General features: G+C 43.6%; 8 protein-coding genes across 8 annotated transcripts; 3 read left to right on the plus strand and 5 right to left on the minus strand.

The window, feature by feature from the left end:
• Window positions 1-132: 132 nt before the first annotated feature.
• BJ212DRAFT_1286739 (uncharacterized protein) lies at window positions 133-680 on the plus strand (the record flags this gene model as incomplete). The annotated part of the gene is made up of 3 exons (XM_041331957.1): window positions 133-254; window positions 309-474; window positions 528-680. Coding segments are annotated over 3 exons (441 nt in total), but the record flags the coding sequence as incomplete, so codon positions are not given.
• A 115-nt stretch (window positions 681-795) lies between these two features.
• Window positions 796-1,343, minus strand: BJ212DRAFT_1286728 (uncharacterized protein; the record flags this gene model as incomplete). The annotated part of the gene is made up of 3 exons (XM_041331956.1): window positions 796-948; window positions 1,002-1,167; window positions 1,222-1,343. Coding segments are annotated over 3 exons (441 nt in total), but the record flags the coding sequence as incomplete, so codon positions are not given.
• Window positions 1,344-3,628: 2,285 nt separating this feature from the next.
• On the plus strand, window positions 3,629-5,086 carry BJ212DRAFT_1305115 (uncharacterized protein; the record flags this gene model as incomplete). The annotated part of the gene is made up of 6 exons (XM_041333717.1): window positions 3,629-3,689; window positions 3,746-4,124; window positions 4,193-4,205; window positions 4,400-4,452; window positions 4,592-4,637; window positions 4,691-5,086. 6 exons carry the CDS (start codon window positions 3,629-3,631, stop codon window positions 5,084-5,086), a joined length of 948 nt encoding a protein of 315 aa, XP_041186036.1.
• A 2,430-nt stretch (window positions 5,087-7,516) lies between these two features.
• Window positions 7,517-8,043, minus strand: BJ212DRAFT_1286727 (uncharacterized protein; the record flags this gene model as incomplete). Its single annotated transcript, XM_041331955.1, has 3 exons — window positions 7,517-7,588; window positions 7,640-7,771; window positions 7,825-8,043. Coding segments are annotated over 3 exons (423 nt in total), but the record flags the coding sequence as incomplete, so codon positions are not given.
• Window positions 8,044-8,904: 861 nt separating this feature from the next.
• Window positions 8,905-9,072, minus strand: BJ212DRAFT_1246223 (uncharacterized protein; the record flags this gene model as incomplete). The annotated part of the gene is made up of 1 exon (XM_041329661.1): window positions 8,905-9,072. A coding segment is annotated over one exon (168 nt), but the record flags the coding sequence as incomplete, so codon positions are not given.
• Window positions 9,073-9,884: 812 nt separating this feature from the next.
• Window positions 9,885-12,279, minus strand: BJ212DRAFT_1305117 (uncharacterized protein; the record flags this gene model as incomplete). Its single annotated transcript, XM_041333718.1, has 16 exons — window positions 9,885-9,991; window positions 10,058-10,199; window positions 10,252-10,379; window positions 10,559-10,626; window positions 10,674-10,713; window positions 10,752-10,775; window positions 10,836-10,847; window positions 10,960-10,998; window positions 11,101-11,140; window positions 11,284-11,373; window positions 11,449-11,488; window positions 11,553-11,565; window positions 11,589-11,634; window positions 11,686-11,711; window positions 11,834-11,939; window positions 12,277-12,279. 16 exons carry the CDS (start codon window positions 12,277-12,279, stop codon window positions 9,885-9,887), a joined length of 924 nt encoding a protein of 307 aa, XP_041186039.1.
• Window positions 12,280-12,427: 148 nt separating this feature from the next.
• On the plus strand, window positions 12,428-14,819 carry BJ212DRAFT_1450096 (uncharacterized protein; the record flags this gene model as incomplete). The annotated part of the gene is made up of 8 exons (XM_041338791.1): window positions 12,428-12,514; window positions 12,667-12,892; window positions 12,950-13,502; window positions 13,588-13,766; window positions 13,830-14,370; window positions 14,392-14,396; window positions 14,482-14,628; window positions 14,650-14,819. The coding sequence occupies 8 exons, from the start codon at window positions 12,428-12,430 to the stop codon at window positions 14,817-14,819; spliced, it is 1,908 nt and encodes a 635-aa protein (XP_041186040.1).
• Window positions 14,820-21,492: 6,673 nt separating this feature from the next.
• On the minus strand, window positions 21,493-22,443 carry BJ212DRAFT_1487743 (uncharacterized protein; the record flags this gene model as incomplete). The annotated part of the gene is made up of 1 exon (XM_041341316.1): window positions 21,493-22,443. One exon carries the CDS (start codon window positions 22,441-22,443, stop codon window positions 21,493-21,495), a length of 951 nt encoding a protein of 316 aa, XP_041186041.1.
• Between the last annotated feature and the right edge of the window lie 2,954 nt (window positions 22,444-25,397).

Here is a 25,397-nt window from a genome sequence, read left to right on the forward strand (position 1 = left end):
AAGATTCATTCCTTACTTCAGTTGCACCATGCCAGCCACTTAACCAATCTATGCACACAGGATTGCTATTCAGTTTTTTTGAGAATCATGAAACAATGGCGGAATCTCAAGTCATTGAAATGATCAGGTAGTGGTCACGACCCTGCCGGAGTGGATGCAACACAAGAAGGTCAATTAGCAGTCCTATGCCCTGCATGCCCACAGTTCGGAAAAAATGTCCCTAACGACCTGGAAGATATCAGTCCAAACCAACAGTGTGTTTCCTTCTATCTACTTGTTCTAATTATTCACTGATGAGCTATTCACAGTTGGCTTTACTCATTATTCTTGGCAATCAATGCCAATTTTCATCTCAAGTGTCATTTCGTATCAAATGATGTCAAGGATCCCGGACTAAGTCATGGATGGGGTTATTTCATGGAAGAACGATGGTATAAGGCACACCTTCACGATCATGCAGACAAGGTGCAAGAGGTATGTCGTTGAAACTGAATATAATTCTTGTAGACTAATATATAGTTTAGAAGAGCTTGTGCATCAGCCACAGCACTGTCAACATGGCAAACACAAAAACCTCCAAAGGACTTGCTGCGACTGGTGTAGGTTCAGTTGTTTGCGCACAGCATGACATGCAGCTAGCTAATGGTGTTGGTGATTTACAAAAGGGCGAAAGTAAGTGATTTCAAAGATGGCATTGCGACAGGTGCTTATGATAGTCTGTCAGATATACAGTTGCTCAAAAACTGTATATCTGACAGACTATCATAAGCACCTGTCGCAATGCCATCTTTGAAATCACTTACTTTCGCCCTTTTGTAAATCACCAACACCATTAGCTAGCTGCATGTCATGCTGTGCGCAAACAACTGAACCTACACCAGTCGCAGCAAGTCCTTTGGAGGTTTTTGTGTTTGCCATGTTGACAGTGCTGTGGCTGATGCACAAGCTCTTCTAAACTATATATTAGTCTACAAGAATTATATTCAGTTTCAACGACATACCTCTTGCACCTTGTCTGCATGATCGTGAAGGTGTGCCTTATACCATCGTTCTTCCATGAAATAACCCCATCCATGACTTAGTCCGGGATCCTTGACATCATTTGATACAAAATGACACTTGAGACGAAAATTGGCATTGATTGCCAAGAATAATGAGTAAAGCCAACTGTGAATAGCTCATCAGTGAATAATTAGAACAAGTAGATAGAAGGAAACACACCATTGGTTTGGACTGATATCTTCCAGGTCGTTAGGGACATTTTTTCCAAACTGTGGGCATGCAGGGCATAGGACTGCTAATTGACCTTCTTGTGTTGCATCCACTCCGGCAGGGTCATGACCACTACCTGATCATTTCAATGACTTGAGATTCCGCCATTGTTTCATGATTCTCAAAAAAACTGAATAGCAATCCTGTGTGCATAGATTGGTTAAGTGGCTGGCATGGTGCAACTGAAGTAAGGAATGAATCTTACCTTGATGGGTGCTATGCCTGTGTTATCACTTCAACATGCGAGGGAGTGGTAAAACTCATAAGCAGGGCCTTTGGACTCAAATGATAGGAGGTGAAAATGTTCGAGTACTGCAAATGTTGCAGCGGTCCTTGGGTCAGTTGAAGTTGCTGGATACAACTGCCTGTGGAGAAGTTGTCTGTAGTGGGAGGATGCATTGGTGCAATCACAGAAGTCAAGTGTGACCTTGTGTATTCCATGGATGTCAATTATGACAAAGTTGTTGTTTCTGGCAGGTTTGGGATTGCGACAAAGTTGCTCAGCATGGTCTCCCAATTGGATGCACAATCCAAGTTGCTTCAAAGTCGCAGAGTGAAAATATCCATCCTGCCATTTCTAAAATGATGATATCAGAAAAAGAACACTAAATATTCAAAATGCTGACCTTGACTCAATGAAGTGGTAAATTCTGGTGCAGTGTAATCATGCACAAGCAGCAAAATAAATTGACTGAAAAGCAATCTTCACAACAATAAGGTGCATCTGAGTCTCTGCAGACATGGCATGCATGATGCGTTCTTCCATGCCCTTCTAATCGAATGAATTCATCTAGATAATGTTGGCATTCATGCACCCAGAGGCCCATTGGATCATCCTATTTAAATAGATAACACGGAAGTCAGTTTCATTGTTTTCTTTGGGAAAAATAGAAAGGATTTCTACTCACTCCAGTGGTCCACTTTTGTTTTTCTTTCACAACAAAGACATTGTCATGAGCCTGAGGCTCACTGTCATCATATTGAGTCTCATTCCAGGGATCCATGTCATGACTGTTAGCACCATCATCGTTCTCGGCATCAGAGATGTCACTGGCAGGTAGGACTGCATCAAGATATCTCGTGCATAGATTGATTTGTCCAGTAGGTTGTACAGTGAATATTCGGTGATGGTGGACATTTTGAGAAGGCCACCCAACAGAATGTGACAGAGAATAGCTTGAGCGAACTAGACAGGGCTTCTTGCTGGGATGACCACCTGCTCTAGCTGCCATTGTAATTGGTGAGCAAACAGTTGAAGGTGTAGTGGACGTTGTCACACAGTTGCCTCACAGTATGCATGCTGTCGATATATCCAAGCATGTAGAATTATGAATCCATCAAAGAAGCTACAAATTGACGTAATGAACTTGTGAGCAAGCATGATCAAGCGATATGATCAGATAATACATGTACAGCTACAGAGACTGCACCAATTTGCAGTCATGGCCTTGTAGGATGAAATTGAAAGCTTACTAGTAGGTGGGAGGGCCAGAGACACTGACAGTTGTGTGAAAGTAAGTTGTATTCACCTACAACTTGAAATGGTTGAGTAATGAGTTTTGGTCGGACTGAAGAGTGCTAATATTGTGATATGACCATTACTGCCACCATTCATAGTGGTCATATTGATGAAAAAAGTCCACTGTATGACTCTGGAAGGCCTACATAGTTGATACTGCATGCATTCTGCTAAGTTTTAAGCACCAAAAACCCAAAATGGTCAAGCAATGAGTTTTGGTCAGACTGAAGAGCACTATCAAGACAGTAATGATTACCTGTAGTGGTAATTATAAGTATTAGTACGACCATTACCACCACCATTCACAGCAATAATGTGATGAAATAAAGCACCTTGTACATACAACTCTGGAAGGCCTACTTAATTGATACAGTACACATTTTGCTATTGACTCAATAGGATATACAGCACACATAGTACAATGTATTTATTTTGGTCGTACCAAGTTCCAGCTATGTGTCTGAGTGAGGCAAACTCCAGAAGCTTCTTTCACCTCTGCTTCTTTTCAACCTTTAAATTTTGAACCACCACCACTACAATTGTCAACTTAAACACTCTCCAACCAATGGCTTGTCCAGTCGTTCATAAAACACTCCAAGCAAAGATGGAGGCTGCAAGAGAAAAGCACTGGCACTATTATGCCAAGTATGTCATAGTTTTATGAATTGTTCCCAACACTGTTCCTGACACCCATTTGTAACTTGTGAAGACATAGAGGCGATATTTTACAAAGGCGGAAGGATCTTCATATGTGCATAAAGAAATGTGACAAGGAAGCAGATGCATTATCAAAAGAGATTGCGAGAGCTGTGAAGAAAGCCTTGCATGGTTGTGACAATGACAATGAATCTGAACTGGACACCATTAATTCCAGTGACAATGATGAAATTGACACACTGTGAGTTCTATTCTTGTTTTAAAAATAGGAACACAAGCTATTGACTCATCTAATAGATCAGATCTTCCAAGCTGCTTACTCACTATCAAACACTGCCAAGGACAACATGCTCAAATTGATTGGTGCTGACCCATGCGAATTGCCTGAGGGTGAATTGGCCAAGTTTGTCAAGAGCATCCCAGATGATCACATGACTAAGGGTGATATCTCAATAATTGCAAACTCAATTGCCAATATCAAAAAACTACTCAAACATGTAATCCCTGTGCAAGACCAGATTCTCAACTTCTGTGGAGTCTCACCTGAGTGGCATGCTGCAGACACAGTCTCGCGATTCCTAAGGACTAGTGTTGCATATTTGGAGGACATTCAGATGCTTGAAATGTCTGGAGGAGTTCCCAAGCTTACAGCAGCACACTTGTTGGGAGAGCTGATGTATCAGAAGGGGATCAAGATTTGAGCATCTCAGTAGTCAGTACATAATTGACTACGCACATGAATAGAGTCAAATCACCAGTGCGCATGCTACTTACAAAATATGGGTGCACTTGCTACTGTCATGGCCCATGCATGGGATGTTTGGGGGCCCAATGGCTGAACTGTTATTGTTCAACCCTCGCCAAGTAAACATACCCATCCCATGATCGTGTGAAGCAATGTATGTGAACTTTTTCAAAATGACAGGGCTCATTGCATAACACCTGATATAGATGGCATCCCAGAAATGGACCTCTTCCAAACAAGAGGAATGGCTGAGTCCATGGTATGAGAAGTACCTGCAAAAAACAATCAGACAAAGCTAAAAACTGGGCAAATTTCTTTACTAACTTGGTGGGAGAGTGGCTTGAAGTATTCCCAGAGCCAAGGCCAACTACACTGCCCCTCATTGGGCCCCTGACCAGGGACAAGATCATTGTCATGGATCAGGCTGAAGCTGACAGGAAAAAGGTATGTCACAACAAATGAACTGTTGACATGATCAAACTAATGGGGGCTTACAGAAATTAGAAAACTGTTTCAAAAACAGCCTCAGGGCCACAAAGACAGGTTGCCAAGCAAGGGCTGAGGCCACAAACATCTTCAGTGCAGTGCTGAAGAGTGTCACTGAGGTGCAAAAGCCCATGCACTCCCTCCAGGAAGTTGAGGCATATTCTAAACTGTACTACCAGAGGTGCATTAAATCAATAGTCAATAACAAACTAAAGGCAGAGGCTGAAGCACTGCAAGCCAAAAATAAGGCACTCACAAATGGAATGCGAGTTGCCATTATCAAAAAGGAGACAGCAAACCTCTACAAAGTAGAGACCAATGAGGTTAAGGTGGAGGTGTGGAGGTACATCGAGGATGCAAAGATGCGCAAAGATAACAAGAAGGTCGGGATGTGGTCAGAAGACTGATTACAAAAAGTAAGAGCTAGTATGGTAACTGAAGTTCAGCTGCACTGTAGCCAACTTCAGATGTGTTTGCTTAGCACAAGCCAGTGACTGAGTTTCAATGTGCCAGTCAGCATCGTTGACTGATTGTGATGAGCTCACTGTGTATCGCAACATGGTTCCATTACCCCTCAACCATTTGTTCAATAGACCATGTTGATTTCTGACCATTACTCAGTCAATTCATTCTACCATTGGATCAGGCAAAATCCGCTGCATCAGTGGTCCATGAACTGACTCACTCAATATGTGATCCTCATGATCAGTATCATTATCGCTACAACTGAATTGTTTATACAAACCGGATTACCAAAAGACCCTGAACCATATCACACATCAGCACTCAAGGGTGAAGAATGGCTGATGGAATTGATCATTGGCCATCCTCAGTACATCTGCTGTGAACTTGGCATACATACACATGTCTTCAAGAAGCTGATTGAGGAGCTTTGTGGTCTCAGTCATGGTAACTCTCACTATGTCTCACTGGAAGAACAATTGGCCATTTTTCTGTATACTTGTGTCACTGGTCTGACAATCAGACATGTTGGAGAGTGGTTCCAAAGATCCAGCAATACGATTTCAAAGTAAGTCTTGGATCTATCAATAACAGTCAGCCTTGACATTGTATCAGGTACTTTCACAAAATATTGTTCATTTTCACATCCCCTCCATTTTATTCAACACATGTATGCTTTCTGGATGGCAGTGTCATCCCTGACAAGATTTGCAATGACCTGAAGTTCTGGCCCTACTTCAAAGGTGCTATTGGTGCCATAGATAGCAGCCATATTCATGCGTCCCCCCCTTCATGTGATCATACATTCTACTGCAATTGAAAGGGCTTTGTATCTCAAAATTGTCTGTTCACCTGTGACTGGGACCTCAAGTTTATTCATGCAGAGACTGGCTGGGAGCGTTTGGTGACAGATGCATGTCTATGGGAGGAGGCTCATTCAGATGACTTAGACATCCCCCATCAAAAGTATCTCCTTGGTGATGCTGGGTTCCCATCCTGCAAGGAGCTCCTTGTCCCTTACCATGGTGTCCGATATCATCTTGCAGAATGGGGCTGTGCCAGCATAAGGTGCATTTTTATTTTTCTTTGTAGTGTTTTCAATTCTAATGGTCAATAGACCTGCCAATAAACAGGAACTATATAACCTTTGCCATGCCTCTGCACAGAATGTTATTGAAAGAATATTCAGCATACTAAAATGGTGCTTTTGTATCCTCCTCTTGTCACCTGAGTACAAGATGGAGGTTCAAGCACGCATTCCCACTGTTCTATGTGCTATCCACAACTTCATTTGCACTCACAATCTCAAGGAAGGCCTTCTTCCTGAGAGATGCATCGATTTTGACAATGACAACCCAGAATATCAAGGGCAGCCTGCTGACATGCCAGTGGCAGGGCAGCTTAAGGTCATCAACAATGCGAATGTACTACGGGACCATATCACACAGAAAATGTGGGATGATTACCAGTTAATTTTAGCTGAATGAGGCATTTTAGATGACTTTTCCATAGTTGACATTGATGATGACATTCTTGACGATGACGATGAATTGTAGTACTGTACATGTAGTGACTACAAATGAGAACTGCACTTATTGTACATGATATGATGCTCGGAAAGACTTGAACTACATGCTGGCAAATTGCTGGATGACAGAGTGAATGAAAGTGTGTTGCAAAGTGGGATCTGTGGTTTCAATGTAAAAGCTAGTAACTCCATTGTTTCTCACAAATATATTCATCAGTGCCACTTTATCCTCCAGTGACAGGTCAGCATCTTGTTCCTGCAGGATATGAATAGCAAGCTTTCACTCATCAGTTGTCCGGCTCTTGTCAGTGGCAACCATCTGTGTCACTAATGTATCAGTGAGGCGGTTGAGGGCACCTTGCATGCCTATCATTGCGACGGTGTTTGTGGGTTTGATGACCTTACTAGTGCTAGCCTCAGGTTGAGGTTTGATGTGTGCGACACCACCGTAGCTGGAGACCTTGGCTTTCTTCAACTCTGACTCTTGCTGTGATACTGATGTGAATGTTGTGGATGGAGGAGGTGCAAGAGATTGTGTGTCTGTGCCAGTCATGTCTGAATGGGTCCATTTCCCAGCGCTTGGTGTCCTAGTAGAGAGAGAAGGTAGAGAAAGCAGAGCAGCAGCGACTTTGGAACTTCCAGCAATCACAGCATTATCATGTGGCACATGGCCCCAACCAACTTCTTCAGCCTCAAATTCACCCATGTGAGCATCCACTGCAGGCCCAGCAACAACATTGGCATCCATGTGAGCTGCGGAACCCTGGTCAGATGAGTCATCCACAAGGGCAGGTGCTGCAGCCCTAGATGGGCGATAGGCAGCATGACCTCGAGCACCACTGCCACTTGGCATAATCTCTTGCATTTGAGTGTAATAGGTCCATCCAGTGTTTCTGTAAGGACACATGACATGGTTGGCCTACAGTGACTCAAGCATAAGTAACAGCTGTAGATGGTGATACCAACTGACCTTCTTCTCCATATATGCATCCCATACATCACTCGTAGCCTTCCCCTCAATACCAGCTCCGATCTGATTATCCCAGTGAGTGCCAGATGTGTGAAGGCAGTAGTTTTCAATAATGTGGTAAATGGTCTTCAACTAGGGATCTCAAGATCAGTAGCCATTACTAGATAGATAGATCAATAACATACTGATTGCCATTTGGTCTTACAATGGCCTCCAGTCTTTATTGGGCCAAGGGTCAAGTGTGCTGTGATGGCAGTTGCAGTGTCATTGTAAACCTGTGGTTTGAAATTCCTGCTGTCTCCTATTTTCGAACGTTCTGTGTGGAGGTATGTGATAAGGGCATCTGTCTCTGCATCATTCCAGATTGCCTTTGGAGCCTTCTTGGGCTTTGACTCTTGAGACATGAGAAATAGTTGGTAGTGGATAGTAATGAAAATTCCAATTATAATTGGTATGATTTGCCTGCGCTGCTCCTGCAGATTAAGGTTATGAGGCACATGCCACTGGAGTGAGGTCATTGCAAGAGGTCAAGAAGGTTCAAGCTCTGTCTTGGCTCGATGTGAGCTGAGACATCTGAAGTTGGCTATGGCAGCTGAACTTCAGTTACCATACTAGCTCTAAAGGATCATGGATCCTTACATCACCCCCTTACTTGAATATTGACTGCCCTTGGTTGATCTTCCAATGAATAAACTAAACTATTTCTCTATCATATTCTGAACAAAATGGAACCGGTCAAAGAGGAAAGGAAAAATATCGCTGACTATGTAGTACTATATGGTTTGAATCGACCATGTAGCTCAGTTGTTACTCCCCCTGTATATAGAAAGTAAGGCAACTATGTCATGCTACATAGTGCCATGTAGAAACAGGTAGCACTACCAGGCACTACTGTAGTAGCCTGTAGTTCATAGGACTGCCTAGTACAGAGAGCTACCAGCTGCTAGTAGCAGCTATATAGAGGGATACAGTAGCACACAAAATAGCATGGAAACAAATGAATTCAGAATGCTTAAAACAGAGCTACTGACAGATTCTTGCATGATCCTCCATGTCCTCTTCACATCTGTGAGCCTCAACTCTCATTAGCCTCTCCATCACCATGCTCCTTGAGCTGGTACTCTCAAATCACATCATCAAATGCCTTGTCACCAATCTGGGATGCAGGCAACAGCATAGCGAGTGCTTCAACACCTGCATGCAAACTTAAAGGCACATATGTTAGGTTGGCACTTGTGAAAATACAGTGTGATGTACTGAGCCCTGTCATGCAAACTGTCACAAAGTCTTTCAAGGAGTTTGTAAGGTTCCATATGCTCATGGAAGTGCTGCAATGAGTCAAAATGAGCTTTGTAAACAGATGCATAAGCAGCCGAAGTGAATTTGATGTCTTCCTTCAGGCCTTGTAACCACTCATCAATACAACATTCAATCTATCAATAATCAGCACTGTTGACATTAATATAAGAATACAAGACTTAACTCACAGCTGTAAGCACTGAGGGCAACAACCTCAATAGGCATGGGGTTGAAATACTTGTGGTAAATGATACCCTTGTCATTTCAGTTTGCAAACCACATAATGTTGATACCATCTTGCAGTAATTCAGATTTGTAGATCCCTGTCTTCAATGTCCAGTCCTAGTATCCAACATTCAGGACTCAAAAGGTCATGTAGGCCATTGTGCTACACACCTTGAAGGCAAATGCTGAACTGTCCCTCAAAGATTCAGCCAGATCTCAGTTTTTCCTTATCACCTCCTTCAAATGACTTGACCAGAATCCAAAAAATGAACCAGTGAGTGATTGCATCTTCATTTTGAGTTCACTGTGCACATGTGATATGTGCAGCAGTAGCTTCATAATATATAATAAAAATCAGATGAGCCATGTACTAAGAATGGAGAGCTTACCATTTTGACCACTGAAGGTGTTAATTTGACTTTGATGCCTTTGATTTTGCATGCCTCATGCCAGGCCTCTTTTGCTAACCTCATCTCAACAACCACACCATCAGGAAATGGCGCCTGTTTGACAATTAGGCACCAGAAAATAGAGGTTGCAGTTCCAAGGATCTCCTTTGAGATTTCAGTTGAAATCACTAGCTTTCATGTGTTGATGTGGACCATTGAATATTTTCTTTATCTTCAGCACTACCATGGCTTCTTCTGATACAGTGTGCCATGGTTGTTTGGTCCCTTGAGTAGCAGGTAATATTTTAATGGCGTTGTTGTCATTGGTGTGGTCAGCCTTGGTATTGATATGTTGGCTCAGTGTCAGCTGCTGATATGTGTGACTCCAAGCTGTCAGGGTCATCCAAGTCACCAGACTCATTGCTAGTAGTGTCATCCACTAGAGTTGCATACATAGAAGCATGTTAGTTTTGCTATAGTTAATGAAACAGTTACCAGTACTTACCTTTTTGAAGCTTTGCGTCCTGGTGAGTAGTCAGCCTGCATGCACTGCCACTGATGGTGTGTGATGCTATTGGAATCTTCCCTGCACTGAATGTTAGGACCTTGGCATTAGACAGCTTTGTCTGCATGCTGTGATCTGAGAACTGAATAAAAATAATTAGCCATTGTTCTAGTTGAAAAAACAAGTGATCAAACCATAGTGTCTTCTTCCCTGTCTGCATCACTATGCAGCTCCAAGGGCTCAGTCTCAAAGACTTCAGGGTTGCCTTGATAGGCGGTCTTCAGCACCCTCTTTTTCTGCTTTTCCAACTTCTGTTCCTTGCCTATTTGTCAACAGATGGTATGTTGCAATTCAGATACTGTAGAGTGAGGTTGTGTTGTGAGTGAGTGAAATATGACATTGTAGTAGTAACAGATGGCAGTGACTTACCTCAGTAGTTTTCTTTTTCAGTTAGTTGATGTTGTCGACCACTTGTGGTGCATGGAAGTGTCTGTGCAGCACTTGATGTTAGTTGCTTAGAGGTGGCCTTGTAAGGAGGCATGATCACTAGTTTGGTAGGATCGAATGACCTGTCATTCAGCTAATTTATACTGCTGTGCAGGACGCAAACACTCACAATTTAAACCTTGTTTCATTGTTGAATCCAGGGCTAAAAGCTGTGTTAGATTGAGAATAATAAAAGGTATGAACATACCATCAGTTACCATCACAATATATACTGTTGTGGATACTTCTAACTCAGCCAGAAAACAGTATGGAGCTCAAGTCAAATACTCACCATGACCATGCTCTGACAAATGACAGGCCAATGTCACCAACTGCTAAGGCTACCTATAAAGACAAGAAAATTGGCGTCAAAAGGTGAATCAAGTTACCCCTCCTCATCACCCCAAAATACTCACTAGCTTGCAGGCTGAAGCTCGAAGTGCCTAATGCAGAGCCTGGCATACCAAAATGTGAAGTGCCAGATGCAGAGCCCATGTACCTGCTCCCTCCTTTTTGTCAAACACCTGGCCCTATCTCAGTTTCTCAAACATACTTACACAAACTCGTCTTGGAGTGTTGGGAGGCAGAACTGAAGGCCTGTCAGAAAGCTAAATAATTGCAACTGTTAGAAATAGTGCCTGTCAGTGGCATGCCTGGCCATGCAAGACTCATCACTGCCTGCTGGGATGCAGAAGAAAAATGTTGTGAAGAGGCAAAGTGGGTGCAACTACTAGAGATACTTCTCGCCACCCATGGCATTTGCAGACTAGCATAGTTCCATTATCTGTAGTAGTGTCAGCCACAGGACCTGAAAATAAGAGCACCAGGACCTGAAAAATAAACTGCACGTAATCAGTGATCATATTACTTTTGCTCTTGCACTTTGTGAGACTGGTAGTACTCACCAGCGATGTTACCAAGTGACTAACCCTAAAGTGCCAAGACCTGAAAAATAAAGTGCACATAATTAGTCAGGGATGAGGATGAGGGTGCATCTGGTATTACTTACTTTTGTTCTTGCACTTTGTGAGGGCATGTTACTTACCAGCAATGTTACCATTTTGTGAGGGAGTGTCTGGTAGTAACCTGTGCTGTGAGTAGTTAGTCTCAAAACAGAGCCAGAATGCCCTTGAACAACTCACCCAACAATGCCTCACATTTGCAAATTCTGTGGCAAGGAGTTTCCTTCAAGAGGACGTGTTAGTAAACATATAGCTGCCTGCCCTGAATGTAGAAGACAATGGGAGATGCTGGTCAGTGAAAATACTACAGACAATGAAGGTGGCCTACCAGAGGTCTTGTTTTCCCCACTTTGGTGCTCACAATCCAATTCTTTCAATGAGGACAACCCAGCAACATCCAAAAATTGGCAGGTGACAGTTGAGGATGCTGTCGACTGAAGACAAGGATGAGGCCAATGAAGACAGGACAAGGCAGGGCGATATTTCAAGCCATGTCCTGATGCTGGCTGGACATTGCGGGAGGGTCAAACTAGTTTTGAAGAGTATTGGAAATATAAGGAGGGTGAAGGTCAAAATGAGTGGGCTCCCTTCTGTGATGCATATGAGTCAAGTTAAATTTGTCGTGTCTGCAAAACAATTAACTTTAGTTGCCAGGGAAGAATGGGAACTTGCTGCATTGTTGATTAAAAGCCTCAGGCAGACTCAAACAGATGAGTTTCTGAAGTTACTGATAGTGAGCCCAGCATTGACTGCAGAGAAATTGGCACTGACCATAGTAATAGACAAAAAATTGAACGAGACCTGTCATTCCACAACAATCATTTGTTCCTTCAGAAGGTCAATGAGCTGCTGCATGGAGCTGCATGGAGCTGCAAGAAGGTTAGCATCCAGGGAAATTAAACAGACTGAGACAGGCCAGCAAATGCATGAGGACATTGACCTTTGGATGTGCAATCCTGTCAAATATATCAAAGACATGATTGGAAATCCTTTGTTCAAGGACCATATGGTGTACACACCTGCACGAGCATACACAGACCCCACAGGACTTCACTGAGTGGTTGATGATATGTGGACCACAGACTGGTGGGGTGACAAGCAAGTAAGTACCTGGCCCAAAACATCAAGCAAAGAAAACAAGTACTGACCTTCAATGACCAGAAAGAGTTGCCAAAAGGAGTGACCATAGCACCTATCATTCTTGCATCAGACAAGACATGTCTGTTGCAGTTCCATGGTGATAAATCAGCATGGCCTGTATACCTTTCTATTGGCAACATCACAAAAGAAAAAAGGCAGCAAGTGTCAGCACAAGCGACAGTCTTGATTGGGTACTTGCCTGCAGGAAAGCTTGATTGCTTTACATCTGATGCACACTCTCTTGCTGGTTACCAACTTTTTCACCATTGCATGTCCCTCCTCCTCTAACCTCTCATTTCTGCAGGTCAAGATGGCATTGAGATGGTTTGTGCAGACTCACTTATCCACCGAGTATACCTGATCCTCGCTGCTTATGTGGCAGACTTTCCTGAACAATGTCTTGTTGCATGCTGCAAGGAGAACTGGTGTCCAAAATGTCTGGTCATGGAGGATAAAAGAGGTGATCCACTGAGTTCATTGATGTGGGACCCTCAGTTGATTAAAGAGGTGTTGGAGAAGTGGAAAAATGGTCAACATCCGGCTGAGTTTGAGGAGTATGGACTATGCACTGTCTACAATCCTTTCTGGGCTGATCTCCCACACACTGACATTTTCCTCACCTTCATGCCTGACCTCCTACACCAACTCCACAAAGGCATCTTCAAGGACCATTTGGTGAAATGGTGTCTTGATATTATTGGTGAAGAAGAATTGGATGCACAGTTCAAGGTGATGCCTCATTATCCTGGTCTTTGGCACTTCAAGAAAGGGATATCTATGGTAAAGCAGTGGACAGGCACTGAACACAAAGAAATGCAGTGTGTTTTCCTCGGGATACTGGCTGGTGCTGTCCCAAGGTACAATCCAACCTTATGTAATGAAGTCCTGCACTGATACATTTGTTTACCAGTCAAGTATTACTAGTTGCATGCGCCATTCTAGATTTTCTTATTATGCACAGCTTCGAATCCACACAACTGAATCCCTTGATTGTCTGAATAATGCCCTTTCAGTATTTCATGCCAACAAGAATATCCTGCTAGAACTTGAAGTTTGTGAGCACTTCAACATTCCGAAATTACATCAACTTTCACACTACATTCAGTCAATCTCATTGTTTGGTACCACTGATGGATTCAATACCAAGCTTCTGGAATGACTCCATATCGACTTTGCGAAGGAAGCTTACTGCACCAGTAACAAGTGTGACTATGAGGAGCAGATGGCCCAATGGCTTCAGTGCCAGGAAGCAGTGTTCCTATGCCGTTCCTACCTTGATTGGCTCTCTCAGTTGCCCACAGTGACTAGTTGTGTTGATGATGAATGCAGATATGAGTCTGAGTCTTCAGACTCTGACTCTGAGATCAAGGACTTACAAACCCAGCCATGCAGTGCTGTACACCCTGCCAATATGGCACCAATGACTGACCCTTGTTTGGTCCATTCTCTTGCAAAGAACCCTGCATACCCTCAGCAATCCATTCAGCACCTTGTCACCACACATGGCACAACTATGTTTCTCCAGGCATTCAAATCCTTCCTACAAAAGCACATCCCACACAACACAATTGTCCCTGGTCCACAAGACCATTTTGATGTTTTTCATCAAGTTGTAATTGTTGCTCCATCTAATCTGCAGGCCAATGATTCTCAAAAGTGGTGGTGCATTCGAGCAACACCTGAAGTACACTCTGGTCCTGGTCGGAAACCTGGAGCTCTGGCTTAGTTTGATATGGCATTGATAAGTGATGGTGTTGGGACATTGAGTTTGTGCACATTAGATAGTAAGTGACTCTGTTACTCTTCCAAGCTTGAGGTCTTACCTTGATACTGTAGACTTGCAAGTGGCCCAAGTTCATATCATTTTCATGCTGCCTCGTCAGTTTGGGACTTACTCCCAAGCTCTGGCTTACGTTGAATGGTTCACTCCACTTAGAGAGCCAGACCCCTCTTCTGGCCTGCGTCAGGTGTCACATTCGACTTGTTGACTGCAATGAAATGCAGCTATTATACACATTGATGAAATTGTCCATCCATGTCATCTGATTCCAAAGATGGGACAGTCTGTTGACTGCAGGTGGACAAGTGCAAACACCTATGAGTTGGCGAGTGATTTTTACTTAAATTCCTATATTGACCTTGATACATTTTGTATGACTGCTATGGTTGATTAAATTACTACATAATACCAGTTTGACTTGAGGTACCTGCTGTAGCTTTATATAGCCTGACTGTTAGCTACATAGCTGGTGTAGAACCATATAGTGACCTGCTTGCCTACATTTCACTATAGCAGCTATCAGCACTATGTAGCCATCACTAGGGCTACCAAGATTTCGAGTTTTTCCTGATGTCTCTAACTCAGCATCCACTGAACATTTGAGGGTCAATATACTATGTGACTTCAAGAGAAGTTGGAGAATGAGGGTGATATGGTATAAGATGGAACACTGAATTTGAGATGTGAGATTGAGCCATCCACTTCAGCAAGTCAGTAAGAACCTTCTTTTGATCTTGAAACAACAACCATTGGGCCAAAATAATGGGGCTTGCACTTAGCATTCAAGGCTGCCTCAATCTTCTTGTTAAGGATGAGAATGAGAGCTCCTGGTGCGAAATTATAGTCGACTATAGTGCTAGAGGCTCATTGTTCGAAATCTTTGGCTGAAGTTAAATGGCTTTTGAGGAGTTGCTCATGTGCTAAGGTGAGATCATCATCTCGTTTGGTAAGTTGGCATGCATGGATGGCTATGAGGTCATTGGTCAAGAGGATAGAAGAGATTTTGGGTAGCATGAAGGTAGTGTTGATGAAATCAAAGGGGAGAAGGGGTTCTACTCCATGGGCTAAGTAAAATGGTGAGTACCCAGTTGACTTTTGAGTAGTGACACGATCAGCCCAGAAAATGTGATGGACCATCTTTGGCCATTGCATGATATCGCCTTCACATGTTTTGACAAGTGAGTCTTGGATAGTGTGATGCTGTCATTCTATGACACCATTTGCAAGGGAGTTATATGCCAAGATTTGGATATGATGAATGCCATATTTCTTCTTCAGCCATTCTACTGCAGCTATGAAGGGTGAGCCATTATCAGTGACTATTTCATCTAATCCTCCCCATCTACACAGTATGTCCTCGAAAATAAATGCTCCTAGGGTTTGAGCTGTTTCAGTTTTCAACATCCTCCATTCAGGCCAAGCTGAGAGGGAACAGCATGCCTGGACAATATGGTCATAGCCATGGGATCTGGGCATGAACATTGTGTCAATGTATGCCTTGCGAAATAATGGTGCAGGAATGGCGACAGTAGGTGGGAGTATGACTTTGGCAATAGATCTTGTCTGACACTGATGACATGTTTTTAGGTACCATGCTAAGTCCTTGTCAAGCATTGGCCACCAAAACCAATCAGCAATCATACATTGATGTTAAGAACCATGTTGCTCAAAGGAGAGAGAGACTGACTCAGAGGGGCTTGGCCTCAGCTTGTACGCTGTGCCCCTTACCTGAGTATGTGTCCTTCATTTCAGAGGAAGTCCAATGATGGTCTGATGAAGTCTGGAGGCTGGCTACACTGGTGGAGTGCTAGAGGACTTCCAGAGGAGCGCAGGAAATGTCTGGAGGAGCATGGAAGAGTTCTGGAGGAATGCAGGAAGTGCTCAGGAGAGTTCCCACTGCAAGGTAGTACTTCTACAGGAAATGGGATGGAAGGGTAGGAGGTCCAGAGGACAGGAGGACAGGAGGACAGGAGGACTGAAGGTCTGGAGGTACACAGGACAGAACATGGAGGTATGAAGGACAGGATGTCCGAAGGTATGGAGGGCAGAACGTCCAAAGGACAGGACATCTGGAGGTCTGGAAGGAATAGGGGCTACATTGGACAAAGTCCAATGCAGAAGTAAACAGAGGTAGACTACCCTTAGGTAGAGTCAGAGAGACAGGAAGTGGACCAAAGTCTGGAGAGAGGGTAAGTGCTGGAAAAGCAAGACTCCAGCCTAGGGAAGCAATCTCTAGACTTGGGACAGAGACATAGGGGACAAATCCAAAGGTCCAGAATTCCGGCCTAGGGAATCCATCCCTAGGCCTTATGGAAAAGGACAAACTCAGATGGACTGAAGTCCAGAAGAAGATTGGGCAAGTAGAACAGGATCTAAGATGATATTCAAACTGAGGAAACTACAGGAGTATCTACAAGGGTTATATACTGGAGACTATCTGAGGGGATCAGTAAGCAAAGGAGCAAGGCTATGTATGAGCATGTGGAAACACATTAGTAAGTAAGATGGAACATAACTAAATGAACCCGGAGATGAAGACTCATACAAGGATCAATAAGCAAGACAGAAGAAGAGGTAACCAAATGCTGGAAAGATGGAGATGTCTAAATGGGGATAGGCGCAGGATATCAGACAGAGGGTGGGAATAGGTCTGGAGATCTGGGGATCTGGAAGACAAGGTGGATACAGGACTGGGATATGAGAAGGTGGATATAGTCTGGAATCCAAGATGAGGTGAAGTCTGGATGTCTTGCTGGATGGAGTGTGCATAGGGTGGATGGGACAGGGGGGTATGGATCAGGTTAGCAGTGGAGATCCAATGGTCCAGAGCTCAGGGGTAAATCCAGAGTGTAGTTGATCCTGCTGAGGTGTGGAGCACACAGTGGAAGGGGATCTGGGAATGAGTTGGATATGAAGTGGGGTCTGGATGTAGGCTCGGAAGGCATGGGAATATGATGGAATGTGGGTCCGGATTGTGGGATATGACAGTTGAGTGGAGTAGAGGCCTTTGTGACTGAGCTGGTCATGAGCTTCTCATAGGATGCATACATGATCTGCTCTGAACACAACTAACTGATGGCATCCTTTAGGTTCTTTTTGCCATAGCCATTTTCCTTGTGCAAAAAACTGGTGCAAATGCTTAACAAGGTGAGACCGATCTTGGCTAGATATGGTTGAGGGGAAGGACAGAGTATTGAGATAGGTTTGAATGGTGTATAGATTGTTATTGAGGTGGGAGGAGGTGGTACTTGGAGGGATTTCATCATTTGGTGAGTGTGGTGTGGTGGTGAAAGCTAAAGTGCTGAACATTCTTCCAGCAGACCATTCCTTATTGACTTCTTTCGCCAGCCAGACTCCACACCCTAATATTTCTTCAATCCATTCCTCAATGTCTTCTGCTATTTCATTTGGGTCATCTTCATCTCTGGGTGCCATGGATCATCAAGACAGACCATCTGGGGCTGCATGTCTCTTTCCAGGGACATGTCTAAGGGTGAAGTTGAAAAGGGAGATGCCAGCTATCCAGCAATTGACAGTGGCATTGGGATGAATGTTGGGATTATTGAGCATTCCACAAATATACTTTGCATCAACCTCTACAGTGAACTGCTTAAGTCCAATCAGCCATACTTTCGTGGCTTTGAGGGCTCTTAGAAGGCCATACAATTCTATCTTTGCCTGAGAGTACCTTGATTCTTGTTCATTCCAGGTGATAGACCCAAAATGCGATGGATGTCATTCCCTGTTACAGATCTGCAATAGGATCCAACTGCAGGCAACATGTGATGAGTCAATGGCCAGGACCACTTCATCTTGTGACCTGTAATTGATAGGACGGATTGCAGGGCATGAGACAACAGCATTTTTGAGGGCATCCATAGCCTGTTGTGCAGCTGAGTCCCAGATGAAAGGGACATTGAGGTGGGTAAGGTTTGTTAAGGGTCTGGTGATATGGGTGTATTCTTCAATCTAGTTATGCACTGTTCTGGCTGTACCTAGGAATCTGTGGACTTTGGCCTGAGATGAACATGGTGGCCAATTCTTGATTTTGGTGATTTTCGAGACATCAGGGCTTCATCCTTCATATGTGCAGAGTTGACCAACTATGAGAACTTTGGGAACACACAAGAATAACTTCTTTGCTGATACTGTTGCTCCAGCATGCTTGAGTCTGTGAAGAACACAATTAGTGTCTACACAGTGTTCCCAGACAAATCTGTGAATGCCTGTATTTTCTGGAATGACTTTGAATGAGCCATCTGCCTTCTCATATTGTGTATGTGGCCCTAAGACATTAACATCATCCTGGAAGTTCAGTGCGATCTCGATTTCTGCTTGTAAGATAAAGGCAACATCATTCTGAAAGACAGCAGGGGAGTCTGTCCATCCCTGAGGTAGTATGGTGAGTTGGAAGGTGCCTAAGGGCATTTGGAATGTGGTTAAGTCTTGTGATTTGTCTGATAGGGCTCAGTGGTCAAAACTGATGAATAGATCCATCATGGTGTAAATTGAATGTCCTGCAGATTGTTCAGCAAATAGCTCGATGTATGGGAGTGTGGTGGCATCTTTCACAGTGATAGCATGCAAGGGTTGGAGATCATGATGATGCATACTGAGCCATTTTTCTTCACTATGCAAAACCACTGGGACTGATATGAACTATTAAATGCCTCATAAACTCCCAATGCAATTTTTGACTTTATGAGTCGGATGACCTCATTGCGAATTCCAGGAGGGATGGGAGGTTGATGGTGGGCCCATGGGGTATGCTCAATGGTGGGAATGACAACAGGTGGAAAATAATCATCTCAGAATTGTCCTTTCTTGGTCTCATCCCAGGCCAAGGCATATTCATTGTTCATCAAAACATGGGCTGTGAGTTTGTATTCTTCTGGCCATAGGAATTCATTCCTAAATACTCTGAGTTCATTCATTCATTCTTGGGTGAGGCACATCCCAGGTAGGAAATTGGGAGGATTGGGAGATAAAGAAAAAAGTGAGAAAAGTGGGTCTTCAGGGAATTGTCAGATAATACATGCATGGGCTGGCATTGTAGTGGCAACTGGTTTGACCTTATTAGCTACTTTCTTGTAGGCAAAGAATTAATTTATATTGACATTGAAAGTTTGCTGTAGGATGAATTCAGCATAGGTTGAGAAGGTGATACAGGATGTGAAGGGGCATGATGATGGCAGGGTAGATGTCTGTTGAGTTGGTGGATAAGAGGGTTTGGTTGATATGTCCGTTGAGCTTGTTGGTAGGATGGCATGGTAGATATCTGTCAAGCTCATCAGTAGGATGGCAGGGCATGCTATGGCTTGTTGGGGGGTGATGGAGATTGCTGCTGCAGTCAGGGCTAGGGATGGGTGGGGCCAAGGACAGGGGGATGTAGCCATGGTGCAAATATTTGAACTATCAAGGGGATCCTGAATGGTGATGTAGACATTGTCTGTGTCTTCGTACTTGGACAAATGGATGAGCTTTTGCCAGGGGTGTCCTAAAAGTAGGCAGTAGGGTGCTTCTGGGATGACATATGCATGTGCCCAACTTTTGATTCCCTCTACTTCTATCTCTAACATTTCCAGACATCCAGCCATCTCCTGCAAGCTTCCATTAGCTGTCTGCATGTGCATGTGGATGTCGCAGTTGATAGGTGTGTTCATCTTCTTCTAAACATCTTCTTGAGTAACAACTATCTCTGATCCCTCATCTAACAGTCCTAGTTCCAAATGGGTCCTGTTCAAGGTTACCTGGAGTTCCCTTAGAGGAGCAGCATGCTCGACCTGGGGTGTAGGAGACTTGCAGATCGCCATGTTGATGGAAATGGACACCATAGTCATAGGAACATGCTGTGTTTGACAGTGATCTACTGCCTCCTTGCGCAAGTCTGGGCTGATAGCAAGTAGATTAGCAACAGTTAGGTGAGGTACAACTGTGTTTAAAATATTTCTATAGATGTGTGGTGTGGCATCAGGTGTGGCAGCTTTGGACTCATACTTGAATGCAGGTGCTTTCAAGACTTTGGGAGTTGGGGTCATTTCTTGACATTTGAATGTTGTGGCTGGTTTAGGCATGTCTGAGGGCTGTTGACTGCTGGCTTCAGCTACCTTGGCCCTTGAGCATGTGACAGCGAGTGCATCAGTTTCTTCTTTGTCCTCAAGTGTGACTACCACCACATGATTCTCTGCTACTGGTGTGCATTGGAGAAAGTAGGATTCGGATATGAAGGTGGAGGAGGGGATTTCAGTGGAGGTTTGTGGCACTGCGTCACATCAGGGATTGTTTACCAGTATAGCATTGGATCCAGTGGCAGGAACTGAAAGGGCAGGCAAGGCATATCTTGCATCAATTCCCTGTTGAAATGTCTCATTCCCATATTGTCATATTCAGGAATTATCTGGAAAGGCAAAGAACTGCCCTTCTCAGATGATTTGCCCAGCCCATAAGTATTCACCAGCAGTTGAGCGAGCACGCATGACATGGGGACCTCCACAGAAGAAACATGTGGGACCTGGCTGTTGGCTAGATGCAGATGGAAGAGGCAGGAGGGGTAGGTATGACATTGGAGCTTGACTGGGTGCAGCACTGACGAGGTGATGCAGGTTGGAAGGATGATGCAATGCTTGGGTAGGTGCAGTACTGATGAAATGATGCGATTTAGGTGAAGGCCATGCTTGAGCTGCAGTTGGCATTAAGCCAGCAAGGTGAGTATAGCAAACAGCATAGGCGGCATCCATAATATCAAGCCCATGCATCTTTCAAGCTAGGTTGTCGACTTCGTCCTTGGTTGATTTAACGGGGGCAGAGGTTCTAAAGGCCACTTGTTTGGTCTGCACCTCTCATCGCACATCTCACCATTCATCTTCTTCATCTGAGTCCAGATCATGGTGGGATGCTTTGGATTTGGGGGCTCACACCTTGCATATCGATCTAAGGCAACTGGTAATAGGTTCATGTAAGTCAGCATCATATGCATCATCTGAAAGAATGAATTGCCCAGCCTCTAAGGCTTTCTCGATATCTGGGGCTTCATTACAGGTATAGTTCGTCTCCTTAAGTTCCAATTGTCAGTCAATAGCTTGGCATACTGACTGGGGCAGTCCTTGTAGGAAGTACCAGTCACATTCACGAGCCATAATCTTAGAGTTTGTGATCAGCCAAGCTGCAATAGGACAGAGCTGATGGTAATATTGGAGGAGCTCCATTTTGGTGGAGATTTCCGATTCTGTGGTGTTGAGGATAAGGTGCTCTAAGTCTCGGATTGTGTACTGTATGCCCCAATTAGCATGGGGGTACTTGGCCAGGATATTCCTTTTGAGGAGCGCATAGTCCTTGCTCTCATATCCAGATATCATAACCCAAAACCGTTTGGTGAGAGTGTCAGTATATCTCACAATGGTCTTGCATTTTTGCTCATCCATGAGTGCACAGGAGGCAGCTAAGTCCTTGAAGAGTTCAAAGAAGTTGAGGAGCTTGGATGTTTTGCCCTCAAACAATGGCACTTTGTGGGATCCAGGTCTGGGCATGGCCACCATTCCTTTAGTCACATTTGACATGACTGGCGAGGCTGACATTAGAGTGGAGGGTGTTGGGAGTGTCTGAGATGAGGAGGATGGTGGTTTGCAAGAGGGAGGAGCATTAGGGGTAGGAGCAGTAACCTGAAGAGCTGGGGTAATGAAGGGATTTGTGGAGTTTTTGAGTGGTTTGGATGGGAGTGAAGGAGGTTTGAGAAATTTGGGCTGGGGTATAGGGGGTAGTGTGGTCACCAGAGGTGCTGTTTCCTCAATTACTATGTCAGTCGACGTTAGGGGAAGGATAGGAGTTTCCAGATTGAATACGGCCGGTCTGAGGATAAACATAGGTTGGGGAGGAAGTGAAGGAAAGGGTGAGTTGGTGGGAATCAGTTGGTTTATAGTGTTGTCATCTGATAGGGAGGACTCTGTTTGACTCTCAGAGGAGTCTCTAACACTTCTAAGGCACTGTTCCTGCTTTTGGCAAGTCGGGGTAACAACAGTCATATCAGGAGGTTGTGCAAGTGAGGTTGAGAGGGTGGTGAGGGGACTACTAGTATAGGTGTTAGCACGATTCTGGTGCTTCTTTGGCAGTATGGTGTCTGTTGAAGGGGCCAGCACAGACAGTGCATCTTGTTGAAGACATAGCTGTGTGTTGGGGTGGTAATACTTTGAAATGATGAGAAGGGTGGTCAGATGACCAGGTGCTTAAGAGAGAGAGACTAGAAGGTCAGTAATAGACTGACAAATCAGACTTGGGATGCAAGGGATCGTTTAGGAACAATTCCCTTGCAGTGGGCTCCAAAGTATGTAAGGCTAAGTGTGAGTTCGGTAGGGAATTGTGAACAAAAATGATTCTGAAGAGAGATGAGTTGGATAGTTTTGAGACAAGTTGGGAAATGGCCGTGACAGAGACTTTCTGAGGGACTTTTTGGTCATGCTTGGAGTGGGGATCTGACTCTAAGATTTGCTGTAGGTAGGAGAGTACATGAGCAGTATATATATGTTTTTGAATACTTGACTAGGCCAGAACAAGAACATGAAGTGTATGGCAAGGTGAAAATACTTTGGTGAAACAAGGAGATGGTGAGGTCTAAGCACAAGGTAAGGTAATGAAAGAAAATGGAAAAGGGGAGATGAAGGAATGTATCCATGTAAGTCGGATATGAAGCATTTGAGCTTATTCACATCAATGAGTCACATGGACAGGTTTTGCCATTTTTGATGTAAAGGTAAGGTCTGTGCATAAAGGATCATGGATCCTTACACATCATTTTTCAGGAGGGTTCCGTTTCACCTCAGTGGTGGAGCAGCAAGCACAGGCATTTAGAGAATGCTCGTTAGAGTCCAAATGTTTCTACTAAACATCTAGTAAACATTTAAATCCTATGTTATGGTGCTTGCTTCAGGGCGGGACAGTCTAAAGTATAACTTTGGAAGCCCATCAGTGAACTCATGAAGAAAGTACAAGGCCATATATCACAATATATAGTACATAATCACAAGAACCAGCGTAATTCTGCTATTGACAATCACATTGTTATGTTTGGCCTTATTGAGGAAAGAAGCTTCCCTGATTTTCTTACAAAATTTTATGGTTGAGAAAAGGTCCTGATTTCACTCAAACTCGCAGTTGAAGTGAAGGTGTGACAGAAGTTGACAGTTGAGCTAGATTAATCAATAATGCCATAACAGAAGGAAGGTTCACAACTATGAAACATCAGGTAATTGACTCGAAAATATAAAGGTTTACAAAGCTTTGTCTACCCCTAAAATTTATATAATATCTATCAGAATGATACTATCTGGAGTAAGTTGGACAGAACTACCAAAAATGCGAACATGACAAATTGCCTGCAACCACCTGCCATCTTATCACCAGCACCAAATAATTCTCAACCTTAACACTCATTTTATGAAGAAAATCAATTTTATATATATTAGAATACATATATAGTTACGGACAAAAAAAGAAATAGGGAAAGATAGTGGAGAGGGAATAGCACAAGATGGATGACAGAGCAGCCACAAAGAACAGCCAGGATGGGACCATGAGGAAGGGCCAGGGAGGAACCACAAAGAAAGGCCAAGGAGGGACCACCATGAAGGGCCAGGGAGGGACCATGAGGAAAGGCCAAGGAGGGAGCACCATGAAAGGCTGGGGAGGGAACACAAGGAAAGGCCAGGGAGGCCAGGAAACACTGAGCTCAAGAGGGTGGTAGTAGTAGTGGTGAAACAAAATTGAAAGGAACTTGCATGAAATTTTTCAAATGGCTTACCTAAGCATCCTATAAGCTCGAGCACTCTAGCATTGCTGACTTTCACCTTGCTCTGTCCTGCACAAACAATGACAAATCAATTTCAGCCACTTGCACTGGTCACATGATTTGGGGTTACCCACAATAATTCATTAGTAAAATCTGAGGCTGTCGATGTAAACAGTCATTGACAATGAATTTAGCTATACCTGTAAATGTTTGAACCCTAGAGGCTGATACAATGGTCAAAAAAATTGATTGAGAACACCACAGTAGCACCAAAGAACTAGTCATTTACTGTGAAAGAAACAGGACACATACATGTACAAATAAATCATCATTTGTGAATGAGTGTTTGGGTCCTGATTTTCTGGCCTTGCAGAGCAGGGTGATGATCACGTGCATGACCTTGGATGACATTGTAATTTACACAATATTTGAACCCACTTATATAGTTTTGTAAATCAAATATAAATGAGGGAATATTATATGGCTCAATGAATGGTACCTAATTACACTATCATACCTCACCAGCCATGATGGCACAAAGTCATGGCCTTGTCGGAAACTCTCATAGGAATCTACATTAGGTTACAAGTGCTAATGGTGCTTTCCATGATAAAGTCTTATATCACTTGGTAGTTCAAAACATAAATGAAGGAATATGGTATGAGTCAACAAGTGTGACTAAATGATGCTACTGCACATTGATCGCTGCAGCGGTACAACATCATGATCTTGTCACAAACTCCTCATGGTAAAATGGATTTTCAAACATCCATGGCTATGTACCAATCACTCATATTTTTCGCCATATATATAGGTATATTCAGCAGGAGCAGAATTATATCATCCTATATTTCTCACGGCTACCATATCACGGACTCATCAATTCACTGATGCCAACCATACGATGGATCATCGACCAAAATCATAATGCTCCAAGACTAGATGAGGTACTGGGACAGTCCTGAATAGTCTCATGTTGAATAGACATAAAATGGGAAAAAAGAATCACAACGATTCAGCAATTGCTTGAAGGTCGAATCTAACGTGTCTCCGCTAAAAGTTGTCCCAGATATGAATGGAATGAGAACAAGACGAACTACCCACAATGCAACAAGCAGCATAAAAATTGTACGTGTATCGTTCAACAGCATGGCTGGTTGTGTGCACCATGAATGCATGGCCAGCCTGACATGG

Source organism: Suillus subaureus (assembly GCF_016647635.1).
Source record: "Suillus subaureus strain MN1 chromosome Unknown BJ212scaffold_98, whole genome shotgun sequence".
Taxonomy (NCBI): Eukaryota; Fungi; Basidiomycota; class Agaricomycetes; order Boletales; family Suillaceae; genus Suillus; species Suillus subaureus.